Source organism: Malus sylvestris, chromosome 10, assembly GCF_916048215.2.
Source record: "Malus sylvestris chromosome 10, drMalSylv7.2, whole genome shotgun sequence".
In the NCBI taxonomy this organism is placed as follows: domain Eukaryota; kingdom Viridiplantae; phylum Streptophyta; class Magnoliopsida; order Rosales; family Rosaceae; genus Malus; species Malus sylvestris.
In genome coordinates, this window is record NC_062269.1 from 25,796,901 (window position 1) to 25,811,415 (window position 14,515).

The following is a 14,515-nucleotide window of genomic DNA, read 5'->3' on the forward strand; positions in this document are numbered from 1 at the left end:
GTGGTACATTACTGGCAAGCGAACGGATTACTTGTAAGTTGATGGTTGAACTTGAGTCAGATTTTGCAAATGTTTCTCCGCGTCCGTCGTGCTGCCTACTTCAATGTGAAGTTGATTATGCCCCTTGCGAGCCTAGCAGCATCTTCGCTTGAAAGGTTGTCCATATATATTATTGGAGTGTGGCCCTAATCGTGAATGTATGCTAGTCTAGGGGCTTAACCGAGAGTGCATGCTTCACTACGCGCTAAGATGAGAGTATACACTATCTTGGGAGCCCAAGTGAGAATGTACACTGTGAGACCGCTTGGTTCGTACCTAGTCGATTGGCTGCTTGCCAAGACACTACTAGAGAAAAACATCATCGACTGCCCTTGTTCGTCTGGGGCACGTTACACCTCGGTGCACTACAGTAGTTGACTCACCAAGGTAATATGCTATGCTAGGGCGCTTGTCAGTTTGGTGACCTGTCGAGATAGGTGTTGTTCGTTATTTGAAATGGAAGAGTTGGGACGGTAGACATCTGCTTGAGTTGTGGAAGTGTTATAGACTCCGAGTGCAAAGCTTGAGCCATGATGGGTCAGATTTGCAGTAAAGTGGGGCAAAAATGCCCTTAGTTCAACCGTTGGTCTCGAAATCTAGATTTAGGTAAGTTGAACTGGTCTGAGACCATTATCTAGAGGGTTACGATAGCAGGCTGGGCGCATAGGCGCTGGGTTACCTCAGTTTGTCCTGCTTGGTCTCGAGCTGAAGGTCCACTAGACTGTCGCTAGGATGCAGCTTGCATCACTGTTGGCACAACTTGGGTTACCTCGATCTGGGCAGTTCGCGTCCAAGTGAAAGAGGTAGGCGTCAAGGCTGTTGCTGAGGGCGAGCAGCTTCCTAGGCCTACGGCTGATGGCTGCTTGCGTCTCGGGCCTCTTACCCTAGAGCTTCCTTGTGATGAATAGAAGCTGCCCCGTGGGCCATTAAAGCGGCGGCAGCCGTTGTTGGCATGGCCACGTTAACTCGTGGTGGCAAAGGTGCGGTCTTTGTCGTGGTAAGCCTCAAGCAACGACAACGCGGAGCCACGTCACTATCTCTATCGATTGGTCCATGTCCTTCAATGTAAGAGGTCTCATTGGTTGTAATTTCTGAATTTCCTGTCATGATAACCCTAATTTGTGGATGCAAATTTCTGATGTCTCTTTCTTTACGAAAATGCACCTGCAAAATAATCACACCTAAGATTAAGGCCAAAAGCCTCACGCACCCATGATGAATGGGGGGGCTTTGGCCTAAGAATCTCCATTGCCAAAGTTATCACCTCTATAGAGGTAATCTAATTCTAAGGAAATCCGAAATTGAACTCCTGAAATTAGGTGGACCCCACATAAAATCTAATTCCCCAATTGCAAGTAAACGGCGGAATGCAATTCTGTTTCTCTCCCTTCCAATCCCAATTAGTAAACACACTCTGAGAGAGAGAGAGAGAGAGAGAGAGAGAGAGAGAGAGAGAGAGAGAGAGAGAGAGAGAAAGATCCCTTAAATGAGGGTGAGGGACCTTTTTACATTGTCCATTGGCTAAATAGTAGTGAGGCTAAAATATTATACAACACGTATGAAATTTAAAATATGGTCATTTTGGTTGCAATCTTTGTTCAACCCAATTGTTCGATTGAAATTTTATTTATTCAAACATTTTTGTTGAAGTCCAACATTTAAATGTTGCATTATTTAGGAGATTTAACTCTCGCATTTATGAATTTAATAACCCATAATTATGAAATTAAAAAAATTCAAATAGTATTTTTGAAATATAATAATTACTTAATGCTCAATAATAGAGTAATATTGTTCTTCACATAGTTTTAGCAAAATCAATAAGACATTTATTTGTAGTGAAGAAAATAGACGAAGACAGTTCTACAAAGAAATCCTAAACCCTTAACCCAATGGATATGGTTTTAGATTTTGGTGATTTTTGGTAGACATGATCTTTGAATGAATACCTGAAAGATGGACAGTTCGGGTCATTGAAATACATTACGAAGTGGACCCCGCAAAATGTTTATCAAAAGTTGTATAAAAAAGTGATGTCATAGATCTATCCTCCATAACAAATATTATACACCTTTGGCATTTTAAGGTTATCTCCAACCTTTCCCTGTATTTTTAACTATTCATCTTTACGTATGAATGACACACCTCGACCCGGAATGTCCACTTGGACTCCGAATTGAGTTGTGCTGGGCGACACCAGAAAGGTGATGAAGCCATAAAGTGTGGTGATGTGGAAAATGGGAATAAATTTAAACCTAAAAGCGAACTAAATGAAAGATTACGCATGTGAGCAAAATTGAACCCAATTCATACATGATGTCAGAGCATATGTATAGTAAAAGTAGGATAAGAATTATACAATTGAAGGTAATCTCCTAAAGCAACATTTGCCATGAATCCTTGTTGGCACAAAAACTCTGCCACTAAATCGTGGAGAGGCGAAAAACAAGGTGAGTGGGCCTAAAAATAAAGCTTTGTAAAACCTTTTCGAAAATGTAATAACCCTTCGCATCAAAACAAGCATAGATTCCAAAAATAACATACTTCATATAGTATAGAAATACATACCATAAACAATAATATCTCCAAAATGCAATAATTCACCATATTTCGCACATAAAACATATAGTATCTAGTATCCCGCATAATGAACATATAATATCTAGTGCTCATAGACATATGCTGATACACGAGCTCATGCAGAGATATTTTGATATAAACAGGACTGGGTGTAATAATGATTTACACTCTAGTACTACAATCACATGAAGACTGGCGCTATGTGCATCACATACGAGTCCTAATTGCCTATAGCAATCTAGGACAAGATTGGCACCTACAATGGATTCAAAGTGAGTGTACGGTTCAATGTGAACATACACGTGAAGACTGGTCCTGGCCCGAACGAGTAATAACACCAGTGTAGCATGCACGATGAGCAGTTAACACAAATATGATCATGCAATGGTAATTCAATACTCCTAGTCAATAAAATATTATTCATGGTTGCAACTATAATTAAAGCATCTCATAATAGTACGTATACCCGTGCATCTCATAGGATATAGGACAATTTCATAAATTCCGCCGTTCCACTCATTCTTATAAGCGTTAGTCTAATCTAGGTGTAATGTAGAGAATTCTTTACTAACTATATATATGGAAGCTAAATAAATATATAGTAATTAAAAGCAAAAGACCCACTCACAATTACTTGCGAGATCACATCCATTCAAGCTAGGAAAGCCGAAGCATCCGATCTTAATCACACCTAAGCATAATATTGAGGCCTATTAGTAAAACTCAATTAAAATGTTTGAATTTGGAAAAACTGATGGTGGATTCGGAACAGCTTGTTGAACCACGCTAAGAAAGGTCCCGGGCAAATTTTGTAAAAAGTCAACGGTCAACCAAAAAGTCAACCAAGCCGCCGAGGCGGTCAACTACATTAAAACTTTGGAATTTCACTAAATGGATGCCAAAAATGGACTCGGGGCATCGAAATAACGTAGGAGGGCTTCCAAGAAAATTTCAAAAAGTCAACAAAAGTCAACTAACGATCAAAAGTTAAAGTTAATGAAATATTCCATCGTTGGATGGAATATCTCGTTAAAACTAAAGATAGGTTAACCGAATATACCTGGGGAATATTCCCTACAATTTCTGAAATGGACCCAGGTCGAATTTGGTGGACTTCGGTTGGATCCCGGTCTGAGTCAGTTTGCAGATCTATGTTTGGATCTGGATTTTGGTTATTTGGTCGGGTCGACTTGGTTGCAGTCGAAGGTTTATGGGGATTTTGGCTTGGAAACTTTCCGAGCTCCGATTTGGGTTCAAATCTTAACCATTTTCTACATACTATATATGGATTTGAAGCTATGGAAAAGTAGATTAGGAATATAACAATGAAGTTAGTCAGTTTTTTCCTCCAATTGTAAAAAAGCTACAATTACCACCCCAATTTTATAATTTGTTAAACTTTTGTATTTCTTTGAATTTTTTTTGGCTAAGAATTTTGGAATTAGTTTTTGTATAATCTATCTTGTTTTACTTTTACGAACATTTCACTGTAAAAAAGTTCAAATTCCGAAGAAAAAAAATTGGTAGTGAAATATGAGAAAATTGAATTTTTATGGATGAGTGAACATTTGGATGTGTATTTCTAGAATATTAGAAGTTTTGGTGTTGGATCTAATTTGGGTTAATTTATAATATTGTTTTGACCATTGGATTTAAATTTAAGTCATTGAATCTTTTTATTATCATTAAAATTGATTAAGTTGGATTTGAGTCATTGGATTTTAAAAAATGATGTAGCTGGCCAAATGGCATTGAATCAATATCCAAGAGGTACAACAGTCATTGGATGCCAACGACGCTATAGTCATAGTCGTAGAAGGGCTGTTGTCCATGCGCTCATCCGCAGATGATCTCTTTGCTTTAATGCAGTTGACACACGGGGCTAAGCGTTCTCCTTTCTTCATATGCAACTGTTGCAAGCTAGGGCCCTCGTTGGCCCACTTATTTTCTTATCAATCGTGGGGGAGGGGGGGTTGTTTCCCTCTCCCAAATACATCCCATGAAGAGTTATTGGTCTAAATATTAAGTTGTTATTTTTATTTTTTATGAGAAATGTTAAAGAGATTATCTCAAAAATGAGATTCTCCACTGCCTTATGTTTTTAGCACAATTCTCGTGCCAATATTAAAAAATATTGTGCTAAAAACATAAAATAACGAAGAATCTATAAAAAGCCTCATTTAAAAAAAAATCTCATTAGCATTTCTCTTTTTTATTTCCATCCTCCTTGAGACAGCCTAAACGGTAATGAGGTAAATTTTATTATTACCATTAGATTGAAACATATGATAAAGCTACAAATCACGACCTTTGAAATTACACGACCAAAATTGAACTTGGCCCGAATACTTTGTCCACATTAATAACCAAAATTTTAGATTAGTTTTTCTGACAAAAGCATTACTAAAGGAAAGTACAACAAAACCTTGTCCGACAAAGATAATTTTCATAGTCCTGTCCAGCGCATAGACGGCAGGTGGCACAACCTTAACACCACTCCCCATTTCACTACCAACACTCCCGCGGCCCAGGCCCATTAATATCTCCACGCCCTCTGCACATTCCCGAACGCGGAAGTATAAAAAACGAGAGTGCCCCTTAAAAAGCAAAAGAAAGAAGGCTGCGACATATAACACTCTCGCTTGCTTGTCTGAACTATCCTCTCTCTCTCCTCTTTCTCTCTCTCATCGACTCTGTATGTAGGGATTGCTGAGAGCAGCAGCCACACACCCGCACACCGACCGCCACTCTCAGCAGCCATGGATTGATCGGCCCTCGTCGCAATTTCCACAATTGCATCAGGGCTTTTCGGTAAAGTTCCCTTCTTTACTTGCTGATTAACACATTCGGCTTAATTTCCTACTGTAATCTTCAGATCGGGGCCGTTTCTTTTCCGCGGAAATTTCCTTGTTTTCCCGCGAAATTTGTTCGATTTTCCGGGGAAGTCGGGGAAATGTTTCCCGCGGGAAACGTTGGGATGTTCTGTCTGAAATTGAAGAGTTTCGGTTGCTAATTCTGAGGCTTTTTCGTTCAATTTCGATTTTTTAACGTTTGGTTTTGACTTTTTTTAGGTTTTAGGGTTTTCAAGTGTCGTTTGTGAATCGAGCATTTGGAGATCTTTACTCATTGCGGTAGTTCAACCTTGCTGTAATTACTGGTGAGTCTTAATTTGCTGTAGAAATTAGGGTTTTTGTCGTTTATCTTTCCAAACTTGGCTGCAGTTTGTTTGAATTTAGTTGTCATTTTTTTCTGTCAGTTTGATTGACTGAGGTTAATGCTCCTCAAGGTTGCTACTTTTGCTGTAAATGTGTAATTTTGGTGATTTGAGGATAATTTTATTAATTAGAATAATTAGGGAGGTAAGTTTGTAGTGGATTTAATGAGCTAACATTCCCTTTTGATGATATATAGGACCCCCTACTGTTTTTACTTTATTTGCATGCTGAATTGTTTGTTTTGAAAGTGCGAGTATTATTCTAAGTCGAAACTATGAAGTTGAGATCATTTTGATGCTTTGAGCGGAGCACATCCATCCCAATTTGATGGTTTCCTTTTCATTGGGCGGTTATGGGATCTCTGATCTGGTTTAACTTCATCCTTGAAGCTCCCTCTTCTATTTGTCAAATTTAGTTACATTGGGAAAGTAATCTGTCAAATTTTTTTAGTATCTTTATTAAGCTGTTTTTGTATGGATGATTACCCAACCAATATATGTTTGAGGCGGCTTGAGAAGGCGATGACATCCAGCTTATCCTTCAGCGAAGCCAACAATATTTTTATGATAGTGGTGCTATTCACACACCCATTTTTACCTCCCACGCACCCTTGTTAATTTTTGGCCATTGATTTTCAATTCATTCAATCCGACGGCCAAAAATTGAGATGGGTGTGAGAAGTAAAAATTATATGCGGATAGCACTACCCTATTTTTAAATACCTTTGCGGTTGGACTTGTATCAAGACCTGAACGGATTTGTTTTCCTAATAATTTAGTTTTCTTTATATTATACAAGTGAATACCTGATACATATTGGCAGACTGTAATCTTCGTATACATCTCATTATGCATGTATTGACCTGTGTACTTTAGGGGTATGATGAGTTTAAACAAGATGCTGTATCAGATCAAAATTAGCATGTAGTTTTTCTGCTGTTTCTGCTTCTTTGACCGTCGATAGGTCAATATGTGTTGACATTTCTCTCTTTTGTTATCTCCAGATCCTTTGCCATGGATAATACCCATTCCGTTTCCACGCTGATAGATTGTACAACATCTAAGATACAACAACTTCAGAAAGCATTTTCTGAACTTGAGAGCCACAGAGCTGTAACCCTGAACTTGAAGTGGAAAGAACTTGAAGCACATTTCCACGGTCTTGAAAAGTCCTTAAAGAGGCGTTTTGATGAGCTGGAAAGCCAAGAAAAGGAGTTCGAAACCCGAACAGTTGAAGCCCAAAAACTGTTAGAAAAGCGGCAAGCTGCTGTTGTGGCCAAGGAACAAGCTTCACTGGAGATTCTTCAAAAGAAGAGAGATGCTGCTGCATATGCTATTACTAATGCTCGAGAGAAGCAAAGGAAGGTATCAACTGAGGAGCCTTCTGTTGTCACTGATGATGGCCAAGGTGAGCCACCAAGTGTGGAAGAGAAACCACCAGATATGATAGTTTCTGATAGTAACTGCGAAGAAATGAAAAGTCCTGAAATGGGGAGTATAAAGGTGATGTCCTATCCCCAGTTAGCGAAGCTGTGTGAACAGATGGACACAGAAGGTCTCCACAAATTTATATCAGATAACCGAAAGAACCTCGCTTCCATAAGGGAGGAAATTCCATTTGCACTAAGAGCTGCAGCCAACCCTGCCTTATTTGTCTTGGAATCTTTGGAAGACTTTTACCGCCTAGAAGGGCCCAATACGGACCGGAAGAAGGATGCAAACCTGTTGGGTGTCCGTCGAACTTGTATCATGTTGATGGAGTGTCTGAGCACACTACTAACAAACCCAGAATTAGTCTCTGCGTCTGATATAATTACAGAGGAGGTTAAGGATATGGCAGAGGCAATTGCTGAAGAATGGAAGCCGAAGTTGGATGCTCTTGACATGGATGCTAGCAATGGGAACTCACTAGAGGCTCATGCCTTTTTGCAACTTCTTGGAACTTTTGGCATTTCCTCTGGTTTTGATGAGGAAGAACTATTCAGGATAATACCGATGGTTTCGCGTCGTCGCCAAGCAGCTGACCTTTGCCGTTCTCTTGGATTGACTGAGAGAATGCCAGGTTCGTGTTTTTCTTTATGAAAACATACAATTAGGTGAAATTCAAAACTTTTTTAGTGTGATAAATAAATATGCGGTCCTTAAATTTGGCCATGTGAACTATTCCAAGCTAAAGAAATGTTTTTCTTCTTTACTTTTGTTTTGCCCTTGTCTTTTACTTGTTGGCATGTGTCTTTGGCATGTTTTTGTTTACAATTCTATAAGTTGGTAATGTTTTGTCTCCCACTAGATCTTTAGAACTGCAACTTTGGTCAAACTTCCTTTCTATTCATCCTGGATGAGTTACTCATAAGCTTATATAAGCTGGTCTTGCATTTCATTACTGTCATTGTGTAAAAGTGCAGCAACATCAGAGACCAATCTCCTGGCATTGGCAGGATAATTCTAGCGATACCCATATAACATTAACCTGAAAACAATGCAGGCTTGATTAAAGGATCAACGTTGAGAACCTAGAAGTTGAAAAAAATGATTTCTTCCTTGCATGAACTTCAACTTTTGTATATTCTGGAAGCTGATTATGTTAATGTTGACATTGCAGGTGTTATTGAAGTGTTAGTGAATAGTGGACGGCAAATTGATGCAGTTAACTTGGCTTTTGCCTTCGAATTGACGGGGACGTTCTCTCCTGTGCCTTTGCTGAAGTCCTACTTGAAAGAGGCAAGAAAAACTTCGCCGGTCAAATCTGGAAATGCATCTCCCACAGCACAGGTGCTCATCACTCTTATCCTTAATGCATGGTGTTTTTTGCTCTCAATTTAATTATATTCTATTTTGCATTATTTGATTATCTGTTTAATATGAAGTTGACTTTAATTTGCCAATGGAAAAATAACCCAAGATGGTACTGATATTTGATGGGGTTTTCCAGAGAAAGTATGGTGTATAAGTGCAAAATAGATATATGTAACAAATATTTGTTGTTTCAGAATGAAGTGAACGACCGAGAGCTGGCTGCCCTTAAGGCTGTGCTCAAGTCCATTGAAGAGCATAAGCTTGAGGAGCAGTATCCAGTGGATCCTCTTCAGAAACGGGTTCTTCAGCTGGAAAAGGCCAAGGCAGACAAGAAGAGGGTGGCTGAAGCAGCAAAGCCTCAGCCCAAGAGACCTCGTGCTAACGGTGTTGGATATGCTCCCCGCATCACTAATGTTGTTACTGACAAGACTTTCTATCCTAGAGTTGCTGATAACAGGTACCCGCAGTACATGTATGACAGACAGTTTGTTTACCCGGGACCTGCTGACAACCATTGCCCTTCCCTGCTGGGTTCTGCTACGTACAACATGTCTCCTGCTCATGGAAACTACTATGCAACCGGCTACCAGTACCAGCCTGCAGCGTACCTTCACTAATTTGACGGCCAAAAAAGTGACACTGATCCTCCTCAGTTTAACGGTTAGTCTTTAACCCTCTGAGTTCGTCGATGTTCAATGTAAGAATGATATTAGTATCCGAAAAAGACCCCAGAAAAAGAAAAAAAAAAAGTTGTCTTGTTAATTTGTTAGTTGGATTTACAAGAAGATATTTGATCCTCTAATATATGTACTTTGTTTTTACTTTTGTATATGTTTTTCTTTGATCTACCTTATGTTTTAGTTTGACTGCATGCAAAATGCACATAGCCAGCAGGTTGATCATTCATGGAGGTTTTTTTTGACATGCTGAAAACTTTGAAGGGATTATGCCAGTTTTAGATAAGAAAACCAAGTATTTTATAACGTAACGTACCGGAAATGGTATTTATGCCTCGTACCTCCGGTGATCGTATATTGAACGTTTCTATGGAAAATTTTCATCGGTAAATCGTGAGGGTCCAGTCATCCAATTATGGAGGTATATTTGCAAACATTTTTCTTTCACAATAATTGATCAAGTAATTAGCAAGTATGGAGGTTATGAGGTGAGAGAAATAAGTTTCTCCAGCTTGAGTTGGGTTAAAAGTACGGAATGTATTACCATCATCATCTTTAAATAAAGTATTTTTACGCTAGCACCATGAATGATAGAAATTAATGAAATTGCTAAAGAACCATCAACTATAACCCTAAAAGAACCTAATTTCGTAAACAAACCCTAAAAGAACCTAATTTCGTAAACAACATAGAGGAAGAATGAAAGGAATATTTTATCGAAGCATGAATCTCTCCGTACAGACAAGTGCATTGACCGGATTTTTCCAAGTCTGTTAATACCAATGCCATGTCCGAATGAAGAATGAGATCATTTTTACAAAGAGGGATGCTAGATGGAGAAATAGCTCTTCAAAATGCAGAGGAATTTCTTACGTCACGAACAATTATTTAGTTTAATGACACTCTTTATTTGGTTTAATGACACCCCGTCTTCATTTAGTTTCAGAAAATGCTCAATTTTCATATCATGAGTTGAAGTAGAAAAATTAATCATCCCGTGCTAAGTTATGTCAGTCATCAAAATTCACCATGCTAAAATAGCACTACACCTTTATTTTTCACATAATTCTTTTTGGTCATATTTATTTATCTTCAAAATTTTGGTACCAACTCTGAAGAAATAATGTAAACTACATTTATTTATCTTCTAATTAAATAGGATAAATTTGGTATATTCGTGCAGGTTTCGAATTGTGTGTGCATCTAAAATTGTCACTTTTTGCCATGAAACAAGAGATACACTCTAATTACCTCCTTATGCACTCTTTATTTTTGTGTTCTACATTTTGATTTGTTCGATTGACATTTTACCGCAGTGATGTGTTCAATCCCCATCGAGCCTTCTTCTTTTAACAACTAAAAATTTGACATACTAACGCCATCGTCTGTAAAAAAATAAAAAAGTCTAACAAGTAGAAATGTCATGAGAAAAAAAGGAGTGAATTGCGTTGCCACCCAAAAATCAAAATTATAGACATAAATTGGGCTGAACTCTTGGGTCATGGGTTGCTTTTGTTACTACCCAAAATCCACCATCCAATTCCATTGATCATCCTTTACCTTCTTGGCCTTATCTTCTCTCTCTCCATCTCCCTCACTCCTCTCCAATGGAGTCCCTCTCCATGATCCTCTCCTTTTCTCCACCACCCCAAAACCACCTCAAAGCCCAGAAACCATCCACCTCTCCACCAACCTCTCTTCCCCAAACCACCACCATTCCCGCCATTTCCACTTCCCTGCCACCCAATTCTTCCCACGCCCAATTTCCCTCCACCAAAAACACTCCTCAGACCCCAATTTTCCTTCTCGAACCCACTCATTTTCCCCACAGATTACCAAAAACCCAACTCACAACACTCCTCACCGAGCTCATTGCAACCACCCCATTTGCCCTTCCTTCTTTCGCTTCCGAATCCGCAGCCTCCGCACCGGAGCAAGTTTCCGACAAAATAAACCTGGAATCAGTCTTGGTCTCGATCGATGACTTTTTCAATCGGAACCCGTTTTTCGTTGCTGGGTGCACGTTCGTATGGCTGGTTGTGATTCCTCTGGTTCAGGCGTATTTGAGAAAGTACAAGTTTGTCCTCGTCATTGACGCGTTTCGGAAGCTCCGGGACGACCCGAATGCTCAGCTGTTGGATATTCGAGACCAGAAGAGCTTGGGATACTTGAAGTCTCCGAATTTGAAGATTTTGAACAAGGGTACTGTGCAGGTTCCGTTTTCGGAGGATGACGAAGCTGGGTTTGTGAAAAGGGTTTTGGAGAGGTTTGCGAACCCAGCAGAGACTGTGCTTTGTGTTCTGGGCAAGTAAGTATAAAGATTTTGCTTTAGCTTCATCTTTTACTTGAATTTATGCTAGAAGTGGTTTTATTATAAACATAAAGAAATTTATGTTAAAAATCCCAGTGCTTCCTTGGAAAAGCACTTCTACAACCAAGGAGGGGTTTTTTTAAAACGTAGTAAGCACTAAAAGTGCACTCAGAAGCAATCCCAAGCATGCCTTAGATATGGATTGATAGTTTATGTCTACGATGAGTGTCTAGTTCTAGGAGAAAAACTTACCTCCGATGCTAGTGTGACAGTATCCCAAGCCAGCTTAAATACCGCCATAATGACATCTCGTGGAAGGAAGATAAGTTTATTTCATTTTTTTGGATTTAAAGGTATGTGTAATCTCAGTATCGGTTTCTCTTGTTGGAAGGTAGTTTTGATGGAATTTCCATCAAAGTGGCTGAGTTACTGTTCAAGAATGGTTTCAAAGAGGCTTATGCAATCAAGGGTGGGGTTGGAGGTACAAAAGGGTGGCTGGTAAGCGTCTTTTTCTTTTCTTCTAGTTTCCGTTTCACGTTATCTGCGATTAATTTGAACTCTAGCTCCATTGAGACAGCCTTTGTGTTGATGCTGTTCAGGAGAATGTGGTTGAAATGTTTTTTGATTGATTGAATCTTCGTAAAAAATTTTGGATGTGTAAGATTCTGATGGAGCCATCCGAATTCCAAATGTAGTAGAGAACCCTATAACCCTAGAGTGAGGAACATTTTTCCTTTTCTGGATATGTGTACCAGCACCATAAAAAGTTATAAAGGCATACATTATGCATATGGGAAAATTTGAATTCTCTGACTGCTTAAGTTTTTCTGTTGTACCGATAACGACCTAATTAAAGCAAAATTTCCAAGTTGACTAGTGAAATGATTTACTGCATAGGTATGAAATTGCTTCTAGGGTGTTTTAAAGACTGTTTGACGAGTGCGTATAAGAATTCTGAAGCTGCAGTTCAACTTTTAACACGAGGAGTTGCTAAAGTGTTTTGGCCGGTTATGTTTTCTTAGATAATGTGTTTACCTTTTTCCTCCTCAGGAATCACAAGAAACTCTTTTGCCACCTTCTATGCATATATACCCCAAGAAGAAGGTTAAAACTTCACAAGAAACTGTGACAAACGGAGTTGTTCGGGGAAAGGAAGACAGCAATGGTGCTGTCACTTCCAGAAATTTGTCCACAGGAGAAAGTCAAACGACAGACAATGGACGCACAACCAAGTCTACAGACTCCGCATCACAAATGAAAAATGGCTCTAGATCATCCTCTCCCTACCCAAGCGTATGTTCAGTTTCTTTCTCATTAACAATTACTAGTTACAAAAGATTACATATCCTTAATTATCGACACCGTATGCTTTACCTTAAAAGATGGTTTAATCTCATTTGTTCTAGCGTTATGGCTTCCATTGACCAATGTTGGTGGGTGGATTTTGCACAATCCATTGGCAGTTTCAAACTTCTTTTCCAATAGGGTCATGTCTGTTTGTTCATGTACTTTTTTCATTTTGGTTGTTTCCGATGCAGTATCCAGATTTGAAACCGCCATCTTCCCCAACTCCATCGAAGCCCTGAGATCGACGCTGTGACTTGTCTTGCTCAGAAGTGGTGCCTCCGGTTGGGCGAAGCATAAATTTTCACAAGTTTTGCCGATCATTAGTTCTATATTCATCATATCGAGGAGAGGTTATTGATAAATGACCGGCGTTGTATGTCTTAGTAGCAGTAAATTTCTAGTTCCGAATTTTCGTATCAGCTGTATATTTTGTAATAAGTGTATTGTGTATTTGAGCTAACATTTGTCCCATGGTTATCGTTGCAGCGGAATCGAGTTATGAAACCATTCGAAATTGCACAAATCATCCATGTGGTGTTGCATTGCATTATGTATAAATGTTACCTTTCTGGTGGAAGTAAAAAAAAAAAAAAAAACCCCTTTGAACAATGCTCCTGCGATCAATCGCGTTATCAGTCTCAGTTCAAATGAAAATTTCCGTCTAAATTCCTTATGAATTTGTAATTGTGCAACCATATGGCATTGTGCGCAGAATGTGGATGAAAATATCAATACAGACCACTGTTTTAAAAATCTCCCCCTAGCGCCTAGGCGGCGCTAGGCCGTTGACCACCGTTCCAATTAATGCTTAAACGTTTGAAAATTAAAAAAGGGTGCCTAGACCTGCTGAGGTGCCTGCCTAGACCGTCTAGGCACCAGCCTCGCCCGCCTAGACCCGTCTAAGTTGCGACTCACTTAAACAGAAAATAGATAACTTTCATTTTGCATTTTATTTTTTTTCAATAAATTGTAAGAGACTTGTTGAATACTTAAATGAACGTACATTATATGTTTGTTCCCCATGTTTTCATTTTAGTCAAATACTTTATAATATATATATATATATATATATATATATGTCATTCTATTTTGTAGTTTATGATGAAATTATATATATTTTAAGTATAAACACACTTATTTACAGGAAATATAAAATATTTACTTAAATCCGTCTAGTTCGCCGAAGTGTTAGGCCCCAGCCTGCCGTCAGACTAGCGCCTAGCGTCTTTTAAATCTTGATACAAACTAAAGATTAGTAATGACTAATGAGTTTACAATAGGTAATATTGAGATGAAAGAGGGAAAGGAAAAAGGAATAGAAAAAAGGGAGTTTTAACGAAAAACTCATGGTACTGTTCACTTTAACGAAAAACCACATTTTTACACTAAAAAGTCAATCCTAGTACTATTCATTTTACCCTTTATTTTGTCCTTATTGTTAAAACTCAAAGTTTTCAAGCCATTTTCATTAGTTTTCCTTAGAAAAAATGGGTGTCAAATCCCGTGTAATTAAACAACATTCAAAATGTTCTCTAAAATTGATCCACTTTA

The 14,515-nt window shown here is 38.7% G+C and overlaps 2 protein-coding genes across 4 annotated transcripts; both read left to right on the forward strand.

Moving 5' to 3' along the window:
- Nucleotides 1-5,244: 5,244 nt before the first annotated feature.
- Nucleotides 5,245-9,458, forward strand: LOC126585830 (FRIGIDA-like protein 3). 3 transcript variants are annotated; one of them, XM_050250383.1, is made up of 5 exons: nt 5,246-5,430; nt 5,691-5,776; nt 6,838-7,895; nt 8,436-8,605; nt 8,824-9,458. In XM_050250383.1, exons 3-5 carry the CDS (start codon nt 6,848-6,850, stop codon nt 9,244-9,246), a joined length of 1,641 nt encoding a protein of 546 aa, XP_050106340.1. In that variant the 5' UTR covers nt 5,246-5,430; nt 5,691-5,776; nt 6,838-6,847; the 3' UTR covers nt 9,247-9,458. The 3 variants fall into 3 exon arrangements, with proteins under 3 accessions (XP_050106343.1, XP_050106340.1, XP_050106341.1); XM_050250384.1 differs by having other exon boundaries at nt 5,698-5,776; XM_050250386.1 differs by lacking the exon at nt 5,691-5,776 and having other exon boundaries at nt 5,245-5,430.
- Nucleotides 9,459-10,833: 1,375 nt separating this feature from the next.
- LOC126585831 (rhodanese-like domain-containing protein 4A, chloroplastic) lies at nt 10,834-13,490 on the forward strand. The gene is made up of 4 exons (XM_050250387.1): nt 10,834-11,614; nt 12,013-12,115; nt 12,668-12,910; nt 13,156-13,490. The coding sequence occupies exons 1-4, from the start codon at nt 10,914-10,916 to the stop codon at nt 13,201-13,203; spliced, it is 1,095 nt and encodes a 364-aa protein (XP_050106344.1). The 5' UTR covers nt 10,834-10,913; the 3' UTR covers nt 13,204-13,490.
- The last annotated feature ends 1,025 nt before the right edge of the window (nt 13,491-14,515 follow it).